This window comes from Scardinius erythrophthalmus, assembly GCF_964197995.2.
Source record: "Scardinius erythrophthalmus genome assembly, chromosome: 3".
Classification (NCBI taxonomy): domain Eukaryota; kingdom Metazoa; phylum Chordata; class Actinopteri; order Cypriniformes; family Leuciscidae; genus Scardinius; species Scardinius erythrophthalmus.
This window is the reverse complement of record NC_138223.1, coordinates 15,867,536-15,892,487: the sequence shown is the minus strand read 5'-3', so window position 1 is coordinate 15,892,487 and position 24,952 is coordinate 15,867,536. Positions and strand designations below refer to the sequence as shown.

At 36.6% G+C, this 24,952-nt stretch overlaps 1 protein-coding gene across 1 annotated transcript in view; it reads right to left on the bottom strand.

Annotated features, from left to right (window-relative positions):
- The window catches only part of prss12 (serine protease 12), a 41,814-nt gene extending 19,151 nt beyond the window's left edge, over nucleotides 1-22,663 (bottom strand). Inside the window, exons 1-7 of the mRNA XM_081362028.1 lie at nucleotides 21,846-22,663; nucleotides 18,879-19,017; nucleotides 15,063-15,241; nucleotides 14,815-14,965; nucleotides 7,601-7,779; nucleotides 6,300-6,441; nucleotides 6,011-6,207 (exon numbers count right to left, since the gene is read on the bottom strand). Coding sequence (XP_081218154.1) covers nucleotides 6,011-6,207; nucleotides 6,300-6,441; nucleotides 7,601-7,779; nucleotides 14,815-14,965; nucleotides 15,063-15,241; nucleotides 18,879-19,017; nucleotides 21,846-22,194 — 1,336 coding nt within the window. The 5' untranslated portion in view covers nucleotides 22,195-22,663. The remainder of the gene's footprint in view (nucleotides 1-6,010; nucleotides 6,208-6,299; nucleotides 6,442-7,600; nucleotides 7,780-14,814; nucleotides 14,966-15,062; nucleotides 15,242-18,878; nucleotides 19,018-21,845) is intronic.
- Between the last annotated feature and the right edge of the window lie 2,289 nt (nucleotides 22,664-24,952).

Genomic DNA, 24,952 nt, shown 5'->3' with positions numbered 1-24,952 from the left:
AAGAAGAAAATTTGTAAGCAATGCTTAGGGTACAAGTAATACAAAAAAGTGAATCTTACAAAAACTCTTTTACTTTTATTTTAAATATCTTTGTGTAGGTCAGTGGTTCTCAATTCCAGTCCTCGTGACCCACTGCTCTGCACATTTTGTATGTCTCCCTTATTTAACACACCTGAACCAGATCATCAGCTCATTAGGAGAGACTCCATGAACTGAACTGAGTGTGTCAGATAAGAGAGACGTACAAAATGTGCAGAGCAGTGGGTCACGAGGACTGGAATTGAGAACCACTGGTGTAGGTCTATAGTAATTACAATAAATGGAAACACAAAAGAAGTATATCGCATGCGCCCATTTAGATTTATGCACTTTAGTTCCCTTTCGAGGGAACTCGCGCTGCATCGATGATGCTTTAGGAGCGCATCTGCGTGGTTGCGTCTGACGCACGTGTCAACTAATCCAATAGCGAGACAGAACAACACAGGCGGGTGACGTCACAACCAGGAAAGCATAAAAGCACATCCAGAATGACCGGCGTAATCTTCTGTGCCTCAGCAAGCACTCTGTGTTCATACTGTTTGTCTTATTTATTGTTGTCTGTCCCAAAATAGTACAACTCAATATAAAAGAATGGTAAGCAAACAAACATTCAAATCGAGTGCTTCTCCCTGCCCTCGTTTCATTTTGGCTCTGAATAACACAAACGCGTAAACACAAGATGTGTGTTATTTGTTTGGGAGCGGAGCATGATCTGTCAGCCTTCAAGGGGCCTGACTGTGAGCATTGTGAGAGGCTGCCACTTCGCACGCTCCTCTCTCACCTGTCACTCTTTGAGAAGAGTCTTCAGGTTCGCATTCCCTGCGGTTCTGGCACCGAAGATGAGATTGCGGGGCTCGGAGGGGTTTGAGACGGGCCCCGCCCTTTCTCAGCCTTTACCCGGGGGATCCAGTACTCTCTCTCCGGGTTGAACATTGATTGGCCAGCCGAGAAACAGGGTGCTCGACCTAAAAGCAAATTGGATGAGTGCTTTCTAACACCAAACAAAGTACCTCCACCACGGGGCCTACTGTTTTTTCCCAAACTCCACAAAGAAGTATCGAGGTTGTGGAATAAATCATACTCGGCACGCTTGTTTAGTCCTCGAGTACATGTCTACTTTGATATCAAAGGATTAAAAGAGAATGGCTATAGGGTGATGCCAAAGGTGGAACAGACGCTTGCAAACCACCAGTCCCCTAGTTCAGCATCGTCCCTGAAGGCCCGAAGCTACCTACTAAGCCCCAAAAAACAACATCTGCGCTAGTGGGTAAAACATACATGGCAGCAGGCCAGGCTGGTACATGTCTGCAGACCACGTCTAACTAGAGGCATACCAGGCTGACCTGCTGAGGCACCTGGACGATAGTGAGGGGGTAAGGGCTGACACGGTTCGAGAACCCTGACCTGGTGACCCTCCTTGACGGCTCTCCCCTGGAGATCTGGTCAGGAGGGACCTTCTATCTCAAGCGGGAGGAATGATCCTTCACCCCCGCCCAGAGATATGTAACCTGTGGGTCTGCCTTCCAGTTATCTGCCCAGTTAGTTCAGTACTAGAGTTCCTGCAAGATTGTTTTTCTGCAGGGCTATCCCCGTCTACACTGAATTTGTATGTGGCGGCCATAGCTGCTTACCACGTCCCTTTGGGTGGTGTATCTGTGGGGAGAAACCCTTTGATAACACGTTTCCTTCGTGGCATTTGTAGGCAGAGGCCTGTAATTCATACCAGAGTTCCAGCTTGGGACCTGGCTGTTGTATTAGAAGGCTTATCTGTGGCTCCCTTCGAGCCCTTTGATGCGGTTCCAGAGAAGTTTCTGACCTTAAAAACAGTGTTCATTTTAGCCATCTCTTCATTACATAGAGTAGGATATCTTCAAGCTCTGTGGGTATCCCCCAAGTGCCTTGAGTTTGCACCAGGGATGGTCAAGGTATTCCTTTTCCCTAAGACGGGCTATTTTCCAAAGGTGCCGACCAACGTACCATGGCCTATCGTTTTGCGGGCATTCTGTCCTCCTTTCAGAAATCATGTCCAGCAAAAGCTAAACCTTGTTTGTCCAGTTAGAGCACTGGATACTTATGTCCACAAAGCTGCCCTGTGGAGGAAATCTGATCAGCTGTTTGTTTGCTTTGGATCGTCTAAAAGGGGCTCCCTGCATCCAAACAGACAGTCAGCAAGTGGATAGTTGAGGCTACTTCTCTTGCTTACGAAGCTTCTGGCCAGCCGTCACCTTTGGCTGTCAGAGCTCATTCTACCATGAGTATGGCGGCCACCAAGGCCCTAATTTCGAGGGTCTCCCTTCAAGACATCTGTGATGCGGCGGGCTGGTCCTCTCCACTCACTTTCGTAAAGTTTTACAACTTGGACCTGGATGCTGCTCCAGGTTCACAGGTGCTTATGTCGTAGTTGTGCTCTCACACGACAGGTACTTGTGAGCATGGCATTTGGGCATTATCGTTCCCAGAGCGTCATCGACACAGTGCTTTTTTAACTCTTTTAATTTTGTCAATTCAAATAATGTACATTGGACAAATAAACAATAATTAACATATTTAATTATGCTGAGTTTGCATTTCACTATTTTTATATATTTTGAGGAATACTGAAATCTGTTTTTGTGCAAGTGAGATGAATAAACACATGCTCCCACTATTATAGTCTAGAACTACAATAACCATCATGTTTACACAGCACACAACACCTCCGCACCTCACTCCAGATTTATCTCACCATGGCAACAGGAGAGGTGTCAGTCAATAAATGAGAAAACAAAGTAACTTGCGTTACTTATTTGAAAAAGTCATTTAGATATTTTGTTGTAAATTTAAAAGTTATGCATTACTTTACTAGTTACTTGAAAAAGTCATCTGATTACGCAACTTACGTTACTTGTAATGTGTTACCCCAACACTGTATATATGAATGCTGAAATGTGTGCTTAATAAGAATACAAAAAAACAGAGACTTCTTATACACAAACACACACTCATCTGAATTCCTGTTTGAGTAAGATGAATTAAACAGGAGATCTCCTCTATAGTGAGTCTCTTGGAAGCATCAGCAGCTCAATAAAGTTAAATCAGCCCGAGAGTGCAGGAAAAAGGACCGCAGCAGGCATTTACACACAAACAATAGTTTCTAGTGTGTGTATGTGTGAGTGTGTAAGTGATATACCTCACCGTTTCCCAATTCCAGTGTTGTCACTCATTCTGTTATTCACACTCTGACTGGCCTGCTGCCCATAAAGATCTATTACACGCACATTCTCTTTCTCTCTCTGCTGCATTTTACAAAAGGGCTCTGGGATAGAGGGGAAAAGTTGGAATCAAACTGAGATACAGAAAAGCTGCAAAATAATGTGAAAATAACATTACGTCTGGATATTTTATTCATGGTGATATTTTATTCACGTGAATGGTGAACTCTCTGCAAAACAATAATTTAGTAAGCCTGTGTCTTAAAAAGATGTAAATTAATGCAGGAAAAATGTGGTCTTGCAGTGTAAATGCATCACTATAGATCTGTCCCAATCTGTTACAGTATTTTGTAAATATTAATCAAACAACAAATTGATGAGACAAAGAGATGTTATGCTTCTAAAAATGTGTTCTACTATTTACATTTATTTATGTCCTTGTGATTAATTTCTTAAATTATTTCTTGAAAAATATTTTTAATTAATTAAAATCCCCCAAAAAATACATTTATTTTTATTTTATTAAATACAATTGTTTTCATTTAATTTGTTATATTAACTTAAGTTATTTTTTTAACCTACAGTTATAATCATGAAAATGAAGAGAATTCTGACATCTGGAAGTGTAGGAGTGGTTTCCATATGTACGTGTGTAATTGTGTGTCTGTCTGGATCAGGTAAAATCATCAGCTCTTTATGAAGCTCAGCAGGAGTCAGACATGATAAGTCTAGTGGCAGCTGTACTTGTTAAACGTCTGACTTCATGTCCCCTGACCATTAGCAGCACTTGTTCAATCTGTCTTGAGCTGGCTAATACATTATGCTGAATCAAAGAGTCCTGAGATATTAGAGCGATACTAAAGATCTTTCAGATCATAACTGTCTGTGTGGATTTTGCATACATATATATTCAGTAGTGCGTGTAATGTAACATTCACTGTAAAAAGTCATTCAGGGAACCTGTTACCACAACTTAAATGCATGGTTGCAAGCTAAAAATTCTAATTTATTGATTTTAAACCTTTTAAGTTGCAAACATTATTTTATTGAGTTCTGTTGACAACGTTGATCATTACATTAACTTAATATTGTGTGTAATTTAAACTCAAATTTCTGCATTAATTGATTTTTTTAAAACGCAAGTTGTAGTTACTTAAGGAAATTGTCTTGATAACTGCAATTTGGGTAGTATATTTCTAGCTCCAAGCATGCTTTGCATAGGACTGGATAAGAAGAATAAATGTTGAGATTAAGTATTTTATTTGTTTTTAGTGAAGGGAAAGACCTGTTATAGTATGTATGCTGTTATGTTTGACATTTAAAAGAGTTTCTGTAATGATAAAGTTTTCTGTGGTTACCATTGTGCTGATGAATAGACTGCATGGAGTTAAACACTACATTAACTCTATAAGCAATGACTGTGTCAATGCCAGTGACAAATAATATCTTGTTCATTAAACAGACATGCTAAATAAGTTACATTAAGCATGTGCTATAATAGCTATGGATTTTAACTGAAATAGATTCAAAATTAATTGATTCCAGGGCTACAACTCAAGTAGTTGGAGCGACTTAATATTTTTTTAATGTTACAAATTATTAAGTTAATTTAACACAATATAATTTGTTGGTTGAACATAATTTCATTTGAAGTTGTCATAACTCAAAAATTACTCAAAAAACCTGTGGCGTTCATTTTTAATTTTGAGCCAAACACATACATTTTTAAGAATGTTCTGCTGAAAGACAGATCGACTTCCTCAAGAGGTAATTCAGGTTTTATGTGTGTTTTCATAGACCATCCCTTGTGCCACATGTGTTACAGGTATGGAGGCATCACCACAACAACCCCATTATAGTCATAACTCTGAAGTGCTAATACAAAAGTATATTACCTCTCATATCTGAACCATATGTAGTGATGGAGTGCACATAAAAGTGTTTTAAGAGCCTCTAGTGATCAAGATGATCAAGATTCAAAAGGTCCAAAACAAAAGTATTTTTTTAATTAAACAAACACAGGTAGTCCACATATACGAAGCAGGAAACAAACAGCATGTAGACACGACAATACCGGACAACTCAACTGAAAACAAAGAGGAAAGCAAAAACTTAAATATACAAAGATAATGAGCCCAAGGGCAAACAGGTGTAACACATATACACATGTATATATATAATGTTATACCTGTATATGTTACATTTTATTAATAATGACTGATGATAACTATTGAAGCTTAGCTTAAATAACATTAATCTATCTGTACACTCCTAGTCAGAAGTTTGAAATAATAACAAATGTTTTTGAGAGAAGTGTCCTCTGTTTAAGGCTGCATATATTTGATTTAACATACAGTAAAAACAGTAACAGTATTGTGAAATATTACTACAATTTAAAATAACTGTTCTCTATTTTAATATATTTAAAAAATGTATTTTATTTCTTCAATGGCAATGCTGCATTTTAAGCAGCCATTACTCAAGTCTTCAGTGTCACATGCTGATTTAGTCAATGAAATTAAGAAACTTCTGTCAGAGAAGACAAGAAACATAGTTGTTGCAACAAAGTTTGAATGACTAGAATACTAGAATGACTGACATTTCTGCAAGTTTAGGTTTCAAACTTTAAAACTGTATCAGCTTTTTATAGGCAATGTCAGATTTATGGCTGATGAGATTTATGTCTCCCTCTGTGTTTGAATTGTTCTTGCGTCTCTGATAAGAGAGAATGTATAAGATGGTGTTAAAGTGTGTGAGTATGTGAGTGTCAGAGCTCTTACTGGTGGGCACTCCATGTCTGGAGCGTTGGGAGTTGCACACAATGGCTACGTCTTGGTTGTGAGTACAGTCGTGTTTGAGCCAACCCCTCCGGGTGCAGTGTGTGACGCTGGGCTCTTTTCCTGTGCACCTGACATCATCCAGGAGAATAGGACCTGGCGCCATCCCGAACCGCCCTGGTGACACACTCTCCCCTGACCTGCATCAACACAACAGCATTAACAAAGCTGAAAATGATAAACACACCAGCAATCAAATCAAATAACTTAATGTTGCGTGTGTGTGTGCTACCTGAAGCCCAGCTGCCTGCAGACGACCTGCGTGTTAGTCTGTGTCCAGCCATCGTCACACACGGTCCCCCACTGACCTCTGTAATGAACCTCCAGTCTCCCTTCATAACCCTTCACACCACCCACCAGACGCACTGCACCATCTCAAAAAGAGAGAGAGGGACTCCTTTTACACCTGGTATTAACATCGACCTCAGGTAAGCATCAATTTAAAACAATCCTGGCAAAATATGTTTTAAAAAATAAGTTCAACATTAAGTTGTAAAGTGTATGCATTTGATTAACTAAATAACTGGCTCATAAGAGTCCTTCATTTCAAAATCAGCTGGAGTACACTGAGTCAACTATTAAAGAGTCAACTTATAAGAGTTGCTCACTCACACAACTAGTTCTGAAAAGAAGTGCACTTGTAATGTACTTCAAATCTTAAAAGTGTTTTTTTTTAAACTGTACTTGTATATAATATAATATTAATTAAATATAGGTCCACTTAAGTATACTTATGTCACAGTCATGTTCTGTTTAGTTTCGTCTGTTTGGTTTTCCCTGTCACTTGTTTTGCCTGTGATTTAATTTATTCATTAGTTGTCATGGTTTCTAATTACTTCTCACCTGTTTCATGTTCCCCTGTGTATTTAAGCCCTCTGTTCCTTCTTTTCTTTGTCTCACATTAAGTTTTTACTACTTAAAGTAACTTTTTTCTTACATTTTTTATTGTACAGACAAAAAAAAAAGACAAACATGAAAGAGAAAACGTTGTCTGCCCTTTCATCTTTTTACACATTATTTTCCCTACATGTAACTGAAAGATGGAAGAAAAAGAGGGGAAAAAACAACAAAAAAACACCAACAATGAGTAACCACCCTTACCTCATAGGAGGATTAGCAAATATCATAAGTATATATAAACAATACTAATAAAATGCATATAATAAATTGAGAAAAAAAATATTCTTAACACACTTTCTTAAAAAAGTGCACTTTCTAATGTTAATTTTTCCTTTAAAAAGTACATTTTAAGAAGTACACTTATTTTGATGTGTTGACTCTCATACTAAAGCACATGTTAAGTACCTGATCATAAATGTGACATCGATGTTAGATTGAATTTGTTTAATGTATATGGGTAACCAAACAGTTGATGGGAAGTTGATACTGTCAGAGGAACTGAATGTCACATGATTCTGATATTGTTTAACAAATGGCCTTCAGTTCCCAAACCTATACATATATGTCATGCAATTTAATAGAACTGTAGTCTGTTTCTCACATAAGTTTTGTCCATATTGTATATGTGTATACCTGTAAGTGGGATACAAGAAACTCCAGCATCCTCTGTGTGGTCGCAGTTGTGCTCCCCCCAGGCGTTTTTTGGACACTGTTCTATGGAAAGCTCATTTCCTGTGCAGCTCACCTCGTCCAACAATACACGCCCTGAGCCTGCACCGAAATATGCTCCCACCCAAGCCTTAGCGATGCCACTGTACACAAAAATCAGAATATAGTACAAAAAACAACACTTCAGTGGAAAATTTTAATCACTGAAAGTCATAACGACTCAAAGAAAGTAAAGCAATCACTAGATTAAGATTAAAGCTGGCATCCCACTAGCTATTTTTCCCAGCTGATTTTCAGTCGTTCATATACATAGTTATTATAAAATCAGTTATTTGTGAGTGCTGCATGCATTATATTATGATTTAGATGAGCTTCTTCAAATGCGATTTTTCTTACACTGAAGAACTGTCAAGCCATTGTGAAAAATAACAAGTACATTTCATTGTATTGATGTTACGTAACGTGGTTGTGGAAATAGCATGAAGAAGGATGTTGATGATAAAAATGGTCTTTAATGACAAAACTGGAGAAAACCACACTTAACATTAACGAGAACGGACAAAGACTGAGGGAGAACACAGGGTCTAAATACACAGATCAAACAAAAGGAACTAAATTAGATAATTAACGTGACTAATTAGACAGACAGGGGAAAACTGGGTCACAGGACTAAACCAAAAACACTATGAAACAAGGGAGACAGTAGTGATGTGTCATGCGCAAAAGATGCGGCTCTGAGAGCCGATGCTTTGTAGTGAATCAGAAGAGCCGGCTCGCATCGAGTGAGAGCCGGCTCCCAGTTTTTTTCCTTTCTCTGCTTTCCTCAAGGCAGAACTTTGTTTTGATTGGTCAGCAATCGCATCGCGGCCAATCAGATGTGAGGACATGGGATCATACCATTATGTAAAAACAGGGAGGTGGGTGAAGCGAAGCAGCACTCCACTGCAAGTTAACGAGTCGTAACAACGTTAAAGGGTTAGTTCACCCCAAAATGAAAATTCTGTCAGTAATTACTCACCCTCATGTTGCTTCAACCCCGTAAGACCGTATACGTTCATCTTCGGAACACAAATGACGATATTTTTGATTAAATTTGAGAGCTGGATCACTTCTCCATAGGCTTATAAGGGATTGAAACTTGCTGGCCCAGAAAAGTTATTAAAGAGATCGTTAATATAGTCCAAGTGACTACAGTGGCTCAATGTTAAGTATATCAAGCGACGAGAATACTTTTTGTGCGCAAAAACTAACAAAAATAACGACTTTATTCCACTATTCATTTCCTTCTCTCTGGGCCTCGAGTTAGTTCACGTAGTGTTTTTGCGCAGCGTGTCTGTGTTACACGTCACCACGTAGGCTCACTATTGGCCGACGCTGGTCATGTGTGTGATGCGTGTGTCGTACAACACTGACGCGCTGCGCAAAAACACTACGTGAAAAGACTCGAGGCCCAGAGAGAAGGAAATTAATAGTGGAATAAAGTCATTATTTTTGTTTGTTTTTGCGCACAAAAAGTATTCTCGTCGCTTTATATAGGATCCCTATAGGTTTAAAAAACTTGCATTCAATGACAACAGAGCTGTTTATTTGCTGTTTTGTTGTTAATTTGTGCAATAAATGCATAAAAACACTGCACATGAAAGGGTTTTCAACACACAAACCATTCATTTTTGCAAAGTTATGGTAAAATAAAGGCCTACAAAAAAATCCTAAATTAAGAGCCTTTCGGGAGTCGAAAGAGCTGGCTCTTCTTTGGGAGCTGAGCCAAAAGAGCCGGCTCTCTGAAAAGAGCCGAACTTCCCATCACTAGGAGACAGACCATACATGTAACAACTGACTGTGCGCTTGTAGTGTACTTCAAATCTTAAAAGTATTGTTAAAAAAACAGATAATATAGCATTAAACACAAAAAAACACAAAGTAATCTTAATATTTAAGTAATAGTTAAGTACACTTTTAAAACCAATCTAAAGCATTCTTGGTTTGCATTTATTTATGAATTTAAACTATGATGCATTTTCATTTAATTGCCTGTAAACATGACATTCAGTATATTCATTTAAAGTATATTATTTACGTAATAAGTACTCTTTTTAAAAGTATGTAACACAAAACAACAGTCCAAAATATCCATGTCATCCAAGATATCCATGTCATTCTTTCTTCAGTCGAAAAGAAATTAAGGTTTTTGAGGAAAACATTCCAGGATATTTCTACATAGAATGGACTTTCATTTGCATTCCCAACTATACCAATGTTCAAAGAAGGTTCAAATGTCCGTCTCAATGCAGCTTCAAAGTCTCTACACGATCCCAGTTGAAAAATAAGGGTCTTATCTAGCGAAACGATCGGTCATTTTCCAACCACAAATGCTCGTCGAGTACCATCTCTGAGATGCGCCACGCATTGCGTCATCACGTTGGAAAGGTCACGCGTCACGTCATCTATATAAGTTATTTGTCTGTGTACTCCGGTTCAAAAAGGTAGGGAAGGGCGAAAAATTTCATCTCATTTTCTCCTCCAACTTCAAAATCGTCCGACATCTTTGTTTTAATTTATTATTATTATTATTTTATTTTTATTTTTTTTTAAAAAAAAATTTATTAGACATTAGACATAACAAACATCAAAAAACACAATAACATGACATCCAAAAAGAAAAACTAAAAACAATTTTTTCAAAGAAAAATTCCAGAATAGGAAAAAAAAATATATATATATAGAAATAAAATGTAAGGGGATAAACCAATCTGTTATGTATAGAAACCAATAAATGGTACTACTTAAAAAAAAACAATAAATCAATTTTCAATTAACTTCAATTCTTTAGCAAATATAAATGTATCACTACATTTTTTGTTATCAATACATTTGAGAGACTCAATATACAATTCAAATTCACTCAAAAAAACCTTCAAACATGGTTTAGAAATTACACAATTTACTCTTATGAATATGAAATTTACCTAACAATATCATAAGATTCATCATAAAATTAACAGAAGCAATTTTCGAATCAAAATAAATGATAACATCTTTAGATGTAAGTTCACAATTATGACCAGACTTCTGTTGAAAGTGCCTAGAAAGATCATCCCAAAATTTTTTAGAATGATAACATTCAAAGAAAAGATGTAGAATTTTTTCTGGCTGATCCAAACAAAAAGTACAATTTTCATCAATATCCATAAATTTTGATAAAGTATAATTACTAACATAAATATTATGAAGAATTTTCAAATGTACTTCTCGAAGTTTGTTAAATATACAAAACCGAAAGGGAAGCAACCAAGCTTTTTTCCAGATAATCTCTGAGAAGCAAATATTCCAGAAAATTTTCCCCCTAGGCTGAACAAATCTACTTTTATAAAATATATTTCTAATGAATTTATTTGAGCACTTTTTACTGGTAATGTCTACACCATTTAAATAAAGAATGGGATCAATTCTACAAATGTTAAGGGACATCATATGACTTCTCATTAACATCATTAGACCAGTAGGAATGGCTTTTATTACATAATAATACTCTTTATATTTAATAGGAAATGCCCACTTATTCATGAAATTTTCATAAGAAAGAAACTGAGCTGACTGGTCTAAAAGGTCAGATAAGAAGTAAATTCCTTTATCTTTCCAACTCTGTAAATAAAGAGATTTCCGGTTTACTGTAATATAAGCATTATTCCACAAGATTGCTTTATGTGGGGAAAAGTTATGTACATAACATAACTTCCAGGCCTTAAGAGCTTGTTGGTAAAAGTTGGATAATGTCACAGGCAGTTTGCTAATAGAGTAATTTTTATTTTTATTTATTTTCATGACCTTTCCAACGTGATGACGTAATACGTGGCGCATCTCAGAGATGGTACAAGATGGGCATTAAATTTTCCAATCATAAGCCATTATTCAAACTTTTTCTCAACGAATTCCATCAATACCTTCAAACGCTTTCTGTTTCAGAGAAGAACAAAGCAAGGAAAACATTGTCTTGTTGTGCTCTCTTCAAAATCCCCCTTTAAATTTTGTTGCATTGTATTATCCTAACATGCTCTAATTGATTGTATCTCCTTCATTTATTTGCTTATCTTTTCTTGTATTAGTATTATTGTAATTTTTGTCTGGGTTTTTTTTTTTTTTTATCCTCTCCTCTGGTGTATGTTCCGTTTCGTATTTTCATGTTGAGAATTTAATATTTGTTAACTTTTGTTTCTTTATATCTAATAAAAAAAATACAAGATGGGCATTTGTGGTTAAAAAGTATATATAGATATTTTTTTTAGAAAATGACCGATCGTTTCGCTAAATAAGACCCTTATTTCTCGACTGGGATCGTGTAGAGACTTTGAAGCTGCATTGAGACGGACATTTGAACCTTCTTTGAACATTGGTATAGTTGGTTGCCATTGAAGTCCATTCTGTGTAGAAAAATCCTGGAATGTTTTCCTCAAAAACCTTAATTTCTTTTCGACTGAAGAAAGAAAGACATGGATATCTTGGATGACATCAGGGTGAGTAAATTATCAGCAAACATTTTTTTTAAAGTGAACTAATCCTTTAATTAATGTGATTCTCACTAAAATTGAGCAGGAATATATATTACAGCCCTGAAGGATAAAACCACTCAATGATTTAGTCTATTGCAATTGTTTATGTTAGCATAGAACCTCCTTTTTAATTTCACATTGATTTGCTGGCAAAATGGGCCACAGTTATACATAACAGGTAATGGGAGAGAAATGTCAGAGGCAGCCATTTAGTCTGTTACCCTCGGGCTCTTCCATTCTTAATCGGTGAGGATGGCAGAGCTCCAACAAGGAGAGATTTCTGTAACAACAGACTACTGATGCAACACTCACATTTATGTATAGCCTATATATAAGATTATATATCTTTTTAATTCTTTCTGTGATTAATAGGCAATCAAGCACAAAGTTCAGCAGTCAATAATCACTCAAAGTTGAGAAGCAAATGAAGTGGAACTGTGGTCTCAGACATGTGCACGAACCCACGCATTTTATTCTACAGGAGTTTTTTCAGCTCAATAAAAAGCCATTCACATGAGTGATTATTATACAAACTCACACACACCTGCAAAGCTCACTTTTGGGCGCCATTTATTATGTCCGTTGTTACATTATAGTTGAAAAGCTAGAAACAATCAACCTGATTCACATCTTGATCTTTCCATTCCCTCTTTCCGTTCCTCTCTAATTCCTTTCCTCCCACTAAATCACCCTTTACGCCTCTTTGCCTTCTCGATCTGTCTTCCTCTGGCACTCATCCTTTCATTATCTCAATTTTCTGTCCGTCTCTCACACACTCACTTTCTTACCGAGAACACTTTGGCTTTGTGTGTCAGGGACCTCCCAAGAAAATATTTCACATTTTTATGCAGAGAAGACACTCAACTCCTCTCTTTCTCTTTCCCTATTTATCACTCCTACCTCCTCTCGATCTTCCTTCTATTTTCACACATCTCAGTTGAAAAGAACGCCCTGGTGTTCCTCTAAATAGACAGTGTGTTCCCAAAAAAACAGGTCATGCCTCTATGGCTATGTTCAGACAGGCTGATTTCTTTGACATACATGTCTAGTTTTTTGAAGGGCTGTCAATTAATGAATTATTAATAATGAATTAATTTAGAACAATTAAATATAAAAAATAAATTTATAATAATAAATGTAAAAGGAATACAAATATAAATATTTGTTAAGAATACTGTGATATGAATTAATCAGCATATCAATAATAAAAAAAAATGTTAGCAAACCCAATCCAATTCACATAATCAATATGGTGTAAAATGTGACTCAACTAATTCCAGTTAGATCAGATTTCAAGTATGTTTCATAATATGGGACAAAACATGAATGTAATGTTATAGACAAAGCGCAGTGGTGTCTAGAGACATGTCTGAATCCATTCATTCATTCATTCTCATAAGTGGCATTCACTATATACTGAATGACAACTAAGCATATGCATGAATGTTGTGTTGTATGATGCGCCTAATGATTTCAGTACCACAGCGGAGTGATATGATTCTTTTCTTTTCTCTTATCTCTCTACTATGGCAGCCAACCAATGTAGATATACCAGATATTTTCAACACCAGGGGTGCCCAATCCTGTTCCTGGAGATCTAGGCAGCGTCTGAAAGCTTAGGCAGCTGACTTTTTGCCTCGCTGCCTTATCAGGCAATGACTTTGCAGGCAGCGTTTGAGCACAAAGGTAACTGATTTCGAACAGACTTCTGAGGCAGCATAACGGTTTAATATTCTACAACAAAATAGAGCTTTGGTGATAACTAAATAATATATAAAATTACTTCAATAGTAATGTTTTTGCTAGAAATGACATCAAAAGTGGAAAATGTTGCTCAAAAACGAACATTTACACAGAAACTGACCACCAACCTGCAACTTTCAGATGCCATCTTAACTTTTTAGCTGTCACGGAATGGTACACACAGGATTGTGGGATATCAAAGGCAGCGAAGGATATATCTATCTTCAAAAATTGATCAGATGAAGCTATCTGAGGAGTGACTATTGGATTCGGACGTGCCTTGATGCCTTCCTTCCCGTGGAATGCATCCTCCAAAGATAGCATTTTTAAGCTTTCGGACGCAGCCCTAACTACCTGCAGAATTCAGATCCAACCCTGATCCAACACACCTCTCAGTAGTTATCCTGAAGATCTTAACTAGCTGGTTTAGTTGTGTTTGATCAGGGCTGGAGCTGAACTTTGCAGGAAGGTAGATCTTCAGAAACAGGATTGGGGACCCCTGTTCTTTACTATCTGAATTGACCTGATTTGACCTAATTGGATTTGTAACACAAAAGATTGGTTTTTAAAACCAAAACCAAATGTGTGCATGTGTGGCCTGGTAAACCCTACATTATGGGGAATGTCCCCACAAAGATGGCAATATCCAAAATCCTTGTCCATGAAGAAAACAGCTTATAAATCATACTAAGTGATGCTTTTGGAAAATGTAAAAATGAATAAAGTTTTCTGTGATGGGTAGGGTTAGGTGTAGGGTTAGTGTAGAGGGCCAGAATATACAGTTTGCACAATTTAAAAAAATCATTAAGTCTATGGAAAGTCCCCATAAAACATGAGAACAAAACGTGTGTGTGTGTGTGTGTGTGTGTGTGTGTGTGTGTGTCTTACCCCAACCCCAGCTGTCTGCAGACCACCTCAGCGTCATTATCGTCCCACTGGTCATCACACACTGTGCCCCACTGTCCTGCATGATGCACCTCAACTCTGCCCTCATGCGCTGATGGACCACCAGAGAGACGCACCGGGACAAACACTGAAGCTATACATACACACACAAGCTTCAAGATATTTTCTCTTTACTTGAGAGTATATTTGTGATTGCGTCTGTGTTTATGTATCTGTGAGCGTGTGCATACCCTCCACTGGTGTGCAAGAGACGGCAGCCGCCTGGCGGTTAACACACTCTCCCCCGTTCCATACGGTGCGATTGCACTGCAGTAAGTCCTCTTCCTGTCCCTCACAGCCCACAGTCTGCCAGTGAACTACAGACACCACCAGACGTGACAGAGGACTCACACGTGCACGTGCCCTGTAACTGAGACAAAGGGAGATTTTTTCATTTTTGTCTAATTTATCTCACTTCAGTCATTTAATCCATTTAGTTTTTATGATATTTCAACTATTCATGAACATTTGTCAAAGTTTGTAAATGATAAATAGTAGACCACATGTTCTGAACCCTGGGGTCACGACCCCACATGGGGTTGCAAATGATGCAGAAGCAATCGCAAGAAATTTTTGCGAACTTGATATATATATATTTTTTGATAAATTAAGCATTAGCAACTTTTATAGCCACAGATAATTCTGCATTATGCTGTTCAGTATTGCAAATTATTCTTGAGTAACTGTTGGAACTCTCTCTGAAAAATATGGTCGGGATATTGATAAGGAGCTGTCTGACTGACATGTACAATGATGACTAATCTCAGTTCACGTGCTTTTACAAGAAAATGAAGATACCACTGACAGAATATTTTGTTATTTATAAATGTGTAAAACTAAATTACAGAATAAATTTCAAAGATTTAATCCTATGAATCTCATAACCAGGCAGCTCTTAAACATCTCAACTTCTTAAGCATAAGCACTTTTGATTCATGTCAACCATTAAACCGGTGATTGTTTCCCTATATTATATTTGTTCAGTCATTCATATATGAGATGAAATATTGAGAGATAACAAAAGGTGCCAAAAAGGCTGCATGTTACCCCATTACATTAACAAATAATTGGTTTACACTGAATAATTAATTTAACAATGCTCAGTAAAGAAATATACGCTACCGTTTAAAAGTTTGGAATCAGGAAGATTTTTTAATGTTTTTAAAATTAGTCTCTTATGATCAGCAAGGCTGCATTTATTTAAGCAAAATATAGTAAAATAGTGATATTGTGAAATATTGTTAAAATTTAAAATAACTGTTTTCTATTTGAAAATATTTTAAAATGTAATTTATTCCTGTGATGCCAAAGCTCAATTTTCAGCATCATTACTCCAGTCTTTAGTGTCACATGATCCTTCAGAAATCATTCTAATATGCTGATTTGGTGCTCAAGAAACATCTTTATTATCATCAATGTTGGAAATTGCTGCTTAATATTTTTGTGGAAACCATAATGCATTTTTTCAGGATTTGTTGATGAATACAAAGTTCAAAAGAATAGCATTTATTTGAAAAAGAAATCTTTTGTAGCATTATATATGTCTTTACAGTCACTTTAGATAAATTCAGTGCACCCTTGCAGAATAAAAGTTTTTTCCCCAAAGAAGGTCTTACTAAATCTAAACCTTTGACTGATAATGTATAACATTAGAATCTCAGTATGTTTTATGTATTTAAATACTATTATACACACATTGGCAATATACAAACAAGGGAAGTACTAGCAAAATAATGGAGCACAGAGATTTCAAGACAAATTTCTCAAATCTGAACTACTTTAAAACAATGAGTCAATGATAATGAAATTGGCAGAATATTGAAATATGTTTTTATTCTTAAGAATGTAATTTGCTGCCTATAAGCTTCTACTATATACAAAGCTTGAGAGTGTCTGTGGTAGACAGACAGATGGAAAACATAAATCAAAGTCAGTAAAGTCTATCTGTCTCTCTAGCTTTTAAATAATTCAGGTCTGTTCATCTATCAAAGCTGAGACACCCAATGAATTATTCACAAAATGCATATGGACTCTAAGCTCCCGAGGTCAAATGTTGACGGGTCCACGCATATGTATGTATCCGTTTGTATTATAATGGTAAAATAATACTTTTTGTCAGATTTATAACTGTCATTGTTGTGTCATGTGATCTACGAGACCCTGCGGTCACCTCTCTCTAAGCACACTCAGTAATGACCTCAGACAAATGCTCTCAGATGTGTGTGACCGTGATAGACACAAACCACATGGGTGTGTTCGAGATAGAGATTAGAACTCTCTGGGGAAATCAGCGATCTTTTAAAACACCCGCACACATATATTCACCGCCTGACAACTCACTAAGCATATGCCGTGTTTAAAGGTGAAAGATTGACCTTTGACCCACTGGGGTCAAATACCAAAGGATTCCATGTACAACCTTACAAAGGTGTTTTGTGGTTAGGGAATAAACGAACGGGACAGCATATAGTTGTCGGAACACAGCAACTATCTCTTTGACAGGAGATTTGTGGCAGCATTGACAATGTGGCTTCAAAAACTAACTACAAACACATCTCTTACCGTCCACCATGGACAGACATAATATATGCTGAATATTTCAGCGGTACATAGTATGTCTGGTTTGTGTTCAGGTTTTGGGGAAAATAAAATAACATTCTTAGTCTGTTCTTACTATGCATACTGCCTTCTTTATGCAACCTTTGTGAAACAATATGCATTATTCAAGTAACATTAGTAGAGTGCAACATTGTTGTCACATGACCTCACGTCAGATAATGGCATCCAGTTAGTATCTCAATGTCAGGGATGGTTATTTTGCATTTCTAAATCTAATTTTCAGGATAAAATAGCTTTTTGAAGCTTGTGCAGTAGAGAGAAAGTCAAACCATTTGGAATGACGTTAGAGTGAGTAGATAATTATGATGAAATGTACATTTTTGGTTGAACTATTCCTTTATCAAGCACAATTATTTCTGCATTTTGGGCCAGATTACCTAAACAGGACGGAAACTTTTTTTAAGGTGTCGTAGTTACACGTTACTACACTTACTAAAGTAATAACAGAAAATGATGCATTATTACAAGTAACAAACCCTACTGTAACTCTATTGCAAGTACATACTTACATACATACAGTACTTATTTGAGTAAGTATAATGTAACTACGTCAGATTCAATTAAAGTGTAACCAACAGGGCAAATAAGTGTGAGACCGCAACCCTTTGAAAGCGCCGATGGGAGTGGAAAGCTCTGTGGGTGATCTACTAACAATGTGCAAATTAAACAACACAGACGCAGCCATGTCAAACGCAAAACGAATTAAGACATGCTTTTTTTTTTAGAGTTAAATAATGCAGCAGTAAATTCACTACCGCAAACCTTAGTAAATCACTTTGCATGATTTATTTTAATACTATACTCTCGTCAATGTTGTGTCCGAAAGGGAAACTCATTTTGCACCATTTAGTAAATCCTTTTTTATTGCCAAAAGAGGGTTTGCTCCAGCACAAGCTGTTAGTAAATCTGGCCCTTAGACTCAGTAGCCACTCAGTAGCCATTGCAACGTCCGGTGCAGTGCATTGTATAGAAATTGTGAGAAAATTAAGCACAAAATACACAACAAGACAAAGCGATTTTGATACGATCCACCTTCACACTAAACACACTAAAGCTTCAAGAACTGTGGTCTAATAGATACTAAATGTTTAGTTTACTATAGTTAATAATATAAAATATACAAAACAATCAAATTATTTGTGATCAACACTTATTAGAAATATGACAGTAAGAGTTTGCTATAAACCATTAAGTCATTCATCACTCTAGAAATGGATGTCAAGTCCAATGCATTGCAGGGTATGATATTCTGCAAAGTATGATCTGTGATATACTGCATATTTTGATAAATATAGTAAGATATTGCAAACAGCCTACGTACTGCGAGTGGTATGACAGTATGTTTTACATACTGTGTGTACCGTACAGTATATGTGTGTATGTGTTACCCCTGTCCCAGCTGTCGACACACCACAGCGGCATCTCGGTCATCCCAGTCATTACTGCAGATTGTTCCCCACACGCCATTCATATACACTTCTACTGTACCATCCAACTTGGATCTGCCTCCCTGCAGTCGCAAAGAGCCTGCAAATACACACAAAAAGTGAGTTAAACTTGAGTGTTGTTGACCTTCACTGCTCAGGCAGGTGATAAAAGTAAATGTTCTGCAAACAATTGGTTCCGCTGGTCTCCGTAATTTTGATAAATGTGCGCATTACAAATGTTCCCACAGTTACGCAGCACGAAAACATTAATCCATGACTTGCTTTATGTGATGACAGAGGAAAGCTTTGACCTCCACATGAGTTTCACTTGTCAGTTCTATAATAAATGTGTGTGTTTGTGCATGTGATACTGAAAATTACTCACAGCTAAAATGTATGTCATGAAAACAATGTAAGCTATTGAGTACAGCAGTACAAAAATGTCTATTATAAAACCACTGGGTGCAGATGAGATAAGCCATTTCTTTACTATTAAAATACATCTCTACATTCTAACTGGACATATTATTCACAGGTTTACAGTATGTTAATTTATAGTTGTGTATGTACAGTCTGTAGGTATTTCTGTAGTTTTGGATACAAATTAACATAATTCAGAGATACTGATGATCAAAATACAGTAAAATATTGCAAACAATGCAATAATTGGTATTTTTATTATATTATATACATTATAAGTTGTATTAGTTTAACAGATACCCCAAACTGAAAACACTACCTATAAAAATTAGATTAAAATAGATCAAAATGTTAACTTGCATAACAAATATTTTCAGATTACATTATAAATTTGGCCACAACAGTATTAATATATTCACTTGCTAGAACGTGTGTGTGTGTGTGTGTGTGTGTGTGTGTGTGTGTGTGTGTGTGTGTGTGTGTGTGTGTGTGTGTGTGTGTGTGTGTGTGTGTGTGTGTGTGCGCGCAACAGTATTAATATATTCACTTGCTACTGGAACAGGTGTGTGTGTGTGTGTGTGTGGGGGGGGGGGGTAGCACCTTTTATGCATCCAGTGTTTACAGTATGAGCCGCCCAGCTGTTGCATTCAGTTATAAATCACACAGAGCACAACCAAACATGATGGCAGCACATGTTCTTCAAACATTTCAGAGCTTCAAAACTTTTACAGAATGTTTTGAAAATGTGAGGCGGCGGATGCATGCTGGAAATGTAAACTAATAGAATACCAGAATATTTAAATAAACTCATCCGTTTCCCATTTAATACACTGATAAGCTGTCCACATTCAAAGTGATTTTTAACTTATAATAATACTATTGGAAAGATTATAAGCAAATGTCACAAATAATAAATATGGAAAGATTATAGAAGAACTCAACCTAAAACTTTATACCTCTTCTCCAAGTGTTATTTCTAAGGCCTATATTAGAATATATGGAAATATGAAATATGCATCTCAAAATCAGTCACTGCTGGAAAGGGTTCAAATCGGTTCAAATATGCAAAAGATGCTGGAAAAATTAGTAATTTGCAGGACCTGAAGGATTTTTCTGAAGAACATTAGGCAGCTTAAGGGCTCTAGACAAACAAGGGACTCAAGAACAATCATCACAAAACAAAACAAAAAACAGTCATGGACTCATGGATCATTCAGGTAACGACACACAGTAAGAATCAATATGTAAACCTTTGAACAGGGTCATTTTTATAAATTCAGCTATTTTTTGTCTTGTGGATAGTAAACATCTTTTATGTCAAATATCTTATTCAGGACAGTACTAAATAAAAAAATATGCATTTTTTATGATCCCTCTTATTTTGTAAAAAAAAAAAAAGATATTCACATTTTCACAGATTCTGAAAGGAGTATGTAAACTTTTGAGCACAACTATATATATATATATATATATATATATATATATATATATATATATATATATATATATATATATATATATATATCTTACAATACAGTTCATTGTTCTTGGTAACACGTGGGACTAGTTTTCACAAGGGGAGTTTACTTATCTCACATAGTCACACTCACAACATTGGGACTTATTGTCACAAAAGGTCAACGTGTGTTCCACTAACATTTTTTCCCAGGGAAAAGTGGAAATGTTTAGCTTTTTTGTAGCCAAGAATTTATCTTATCTAATTATACAGAAATTGACTTTTAAAAACAAATGTACCTTAAAAGGTGTGTGTGTGTGGGGAGGGGGACCTGTATCGACCCGGTCTCTCGTAGCCTACAGTTTCCTATACATTATACGTCTCGCTCTCGATACTATACTCTCGGCTCGCGTTTGTCACAAAAGTCAAAATTCACTTTCAAATAGTGATTGCCAAATTCAACCTTACTGACTGACGATTGCCAAATTAAACCTTACTGACTGACTTCTTAACAGCGCACTGACTCAGATCTCGCGCTCGAGCCTGTCAGCAATGCAAAAGCTCTGAGCAGCTCAAGACCTGCACAAGACGCGCTCGTGCATATTTACTCATTTCTATACAGCTTCTGCTGCAACAGAAATAACTTACATTGCGAAATTTCTGTTAGAGACCGTTGTCTCAAAGTAAGACCCAAATGATAAAATGACCTCGTGCGCCGGATGAGAGTGTCTGCTTTGTTCTCATTATAGGTGCTACCTGAGGCGCGCATACCTTTCCCACGCGTGGATGCAGTGAAGTTTGGACATGTCTTAGCTTGCTTGCGTGGTGCATTGCACTGTTTTCTTGATCTGAATATGTTTAACTATCAATCATAAGTTAAGCAAAACACGTAAGAATTAACATTAAACTAATCTTTAGAAATCTTGAACGACTAGATCTGCGCGTGGAGGTCTTTTGTCTAAGAAAAGAAACACTTGACGCGCGTTTTTCCCTCGCATAAGTTCATTTAAAATACTGCTCTTGAAAATTAATTTTATGTAGCTTATATATACCTTGTTTGCAATCGCAGTACCCCCAGTCAATGCGTCCTCGGCTGTTTGAGAAGAAACACCAGGGCCGAATTCTCCCGTCCGGGTTCCGACAGAAACTGTGATCTCCAAGACCTTTCCCCGGATATCGCTCTTTAACACCGGGCACGTCGTTCCAGTTCATGCATTTCACGCCTGATTCGGTGGCGTCTATAGATCCCACGTAAAAGCCCGCTTTCCCTTTGCTTTGAATACAGTCGGTGAACGGAGACCCGTGAGTGCAGGCGATGAGCAGCAGCGTGCCGAGGGTGAAGAGAAACCCACATCTCACATCCATCACGATCAACCTGCCTGCCACTGTCACCATAACCATAACAACAGTTCCTCCTCCAGTCTATATGGAGACATGGTGCTTGAGTTGTCTCATCTTGTCTTTTGGCTGTTATTGGAGAATCAGAGTCAGACGCTGATCAATAAAAGAGAACCCGCGCGGGGAAGCCCGGGGCTTATAATGACTCATGCATATTGATGATTGAGTCACCAGAGATTTGAAGTAAAAAATAAATCAATATGATGTCCTTCATTAAAGTGCGTGAAGGTGCAGAAAATCCAACATAGTATGAGGCAAATTAATTCCACTACAGAATAGTCAGGACAGCACACATTCTTCTGGGAGATGGTCCACGATTAATGTATACGCGCGACGAACCGATCCTCCCAGAATGTGAACTCAAACGAGTCTGCCACGTTCAGTTAACTCGTTATAAGTGTCTGGTCTGGTGTGGTCATCACCAGCGGCGGTTTCTTCATTAGGGCGATCGGGCGACGCACCACCAAAGTGTGTAAGGGAGTAAGGGACTTTTTCAATCACTATCTCATTCAACCACAGAGTTGCTAGCAGTCACTCACTGTTGTTCTGCCTCTGGATATAGTCCAATCAGCGCCGAGTCACGTTCTGTGGAGTACCGCCTCTTTTGGGCGATTTCACTCTGGCTGAGAATCGCCCAGAGTCTTCCCATAGACTTACATTCAAAGATTTTTTTTTTCGAACTGCAGGCACTGCAATGCATTCTCTATGGGTTCCGGGAGGGCTCGCACTAACGTGCTTTCGTCATCATACGTAACCTTATCTTGTGCAGCGATTGGTGGAAACAAATGTTCCTCTAATAGTATTTAGCCATAAGCTGAAGTGACATCCAATAATTTCCTCAGTGCATAACTTACATTTCACGGACATATTCTCCATCTGTAAATGTTAGAAAGTCCAGTTTGCTGTCATGAGTGGGCGAGCTTTCTGCAAGCTATACTTCCGTGAACGAGCGCCCCCGCGTGCATGCGCGCCGAACAGACGGAGCGCAATGAATAGGAGCGCAATTATTCTGACTAAAATATACATTAGCACTAAATTATAAATATATTTAGCTAAAACATTTGTTGTTGAATATTTGTTGTTGTTGGTGAACATAAATGTGCTAGAGAATTTCAAACCTACATGTGTATTTTTATGATATTAGCTTTTTTTTTTTTTTTGGTTTAGTAAATTTAACTACTTTAAAAAACATTATTTTGTTTTTAGATTGTAATGTTGCAATGTTAGAATGTAATGTGATTTGACCCCTTTTTTGGATAGACTGCAGATAGACAGCAACACTATGTTTGTTTTTATAACCTTCAATATAAACATTGTTTGTAGGACAATATCGATCAAGATATTAAATATTTTAAAAAAATAATAAATAAATACAGGTTTTTTTTATTCAAATAGAAAAATAATAATTAAATACTCAGATTATACCATACATCGCCATTTAGCCCAAAAATTCAGATTTATTTGGCAATTGGCTACCCTACCGGCTGAAGTTTTAGCTAAACTTTAGGCTAATGATAGCTACATTATTATCACTGTTAAATTGTTATTTAACAATAAGCCTACATTCAGTCCTGAATTAGAAATTCAGTTTGTTGTGCCCCCCCAAAATTTTTTAGCACCAGCCGCCACTGGTCATCACTGTTGTTTTCTCCAAGGCTCCGGTGTGAAATATTCTGTTCAAGCATTCAGGCATGGTCGCAATGACCAACAACGGACGAGACAAAGTTCATGTCTGCCCTCTTGTGTCAGGAAAATAATAACTGCTCCAGAATAAAATAGACATAAACACTGTACACGTTTTCTGTTTTAATATATAGCCTATTTTAAAATGTAATTTAGATGGCAAAGCTGAATTTTTAGTACACAATTACTCAAGTCTTCAGTGTCACATGATCCTTCAGAAATCATTCTATGATGATTTGCTGCTCAAAAACATTATCAATGTTGCTTAATATTTTTGTTAATGCTTGGGATAAGGAAGAAATAGGCCTATTTATTTACAGCAAGGACCTATTAAACTGATCAAAAGTGACAGGGAATACATGTATAATGTTACAAAAGATTTCTATTTCAAATAAATGCTGTTCATTGTTTTGTTTTGTTTTCTTCTTCTTCTTTGTGGTTACAGCTCTTTTAGAGATTGAAGGTGTTTGGAGATTGAAGCAAGAGAACTTTAAAACTTTCTGTGGGATTTAAAACATTCTATCACACCATTATACTTCTTTACATTTTTTTAATTATTTCTAAATCATTTCTAGAGAATATAATATATTTTCAAAATCTAAATTTAGGTAAAGTAAATTTAGGATTAAAAATCTATTATTATTATTATTATTATTATTATTATTATTATTATTAGATAAGATTAGATGAGTAGTAGAATAAACAAAATCAAATAAAAATAAAACAGTTGGATAATAAATATAAATAAATATGTCCGCTTACAAACAACCAAAAATGGCATAAAAAACACCATTCTGAAACAACGTGATGGACGCCTCTGTACAATATAAATACATCAATAAAACAAGTGAATTAAAATAAAGTTAGTCTAGCTTCGCGCTACAATAGGCTATGTGGAAGAAGAAAAAACAATAATTTTACAAAAGTCATTAATAATTATAAGAAACAGGGATTTAAAAGAAAGAAAATTAAGGATAAAACATGACCGCAACATAATATTATTATTAAGCAGAAAATGTAATATATCCTAATAAATCAATACGCATTGTTTTAACTTCAAAGGAAAGTATCAGCCGTT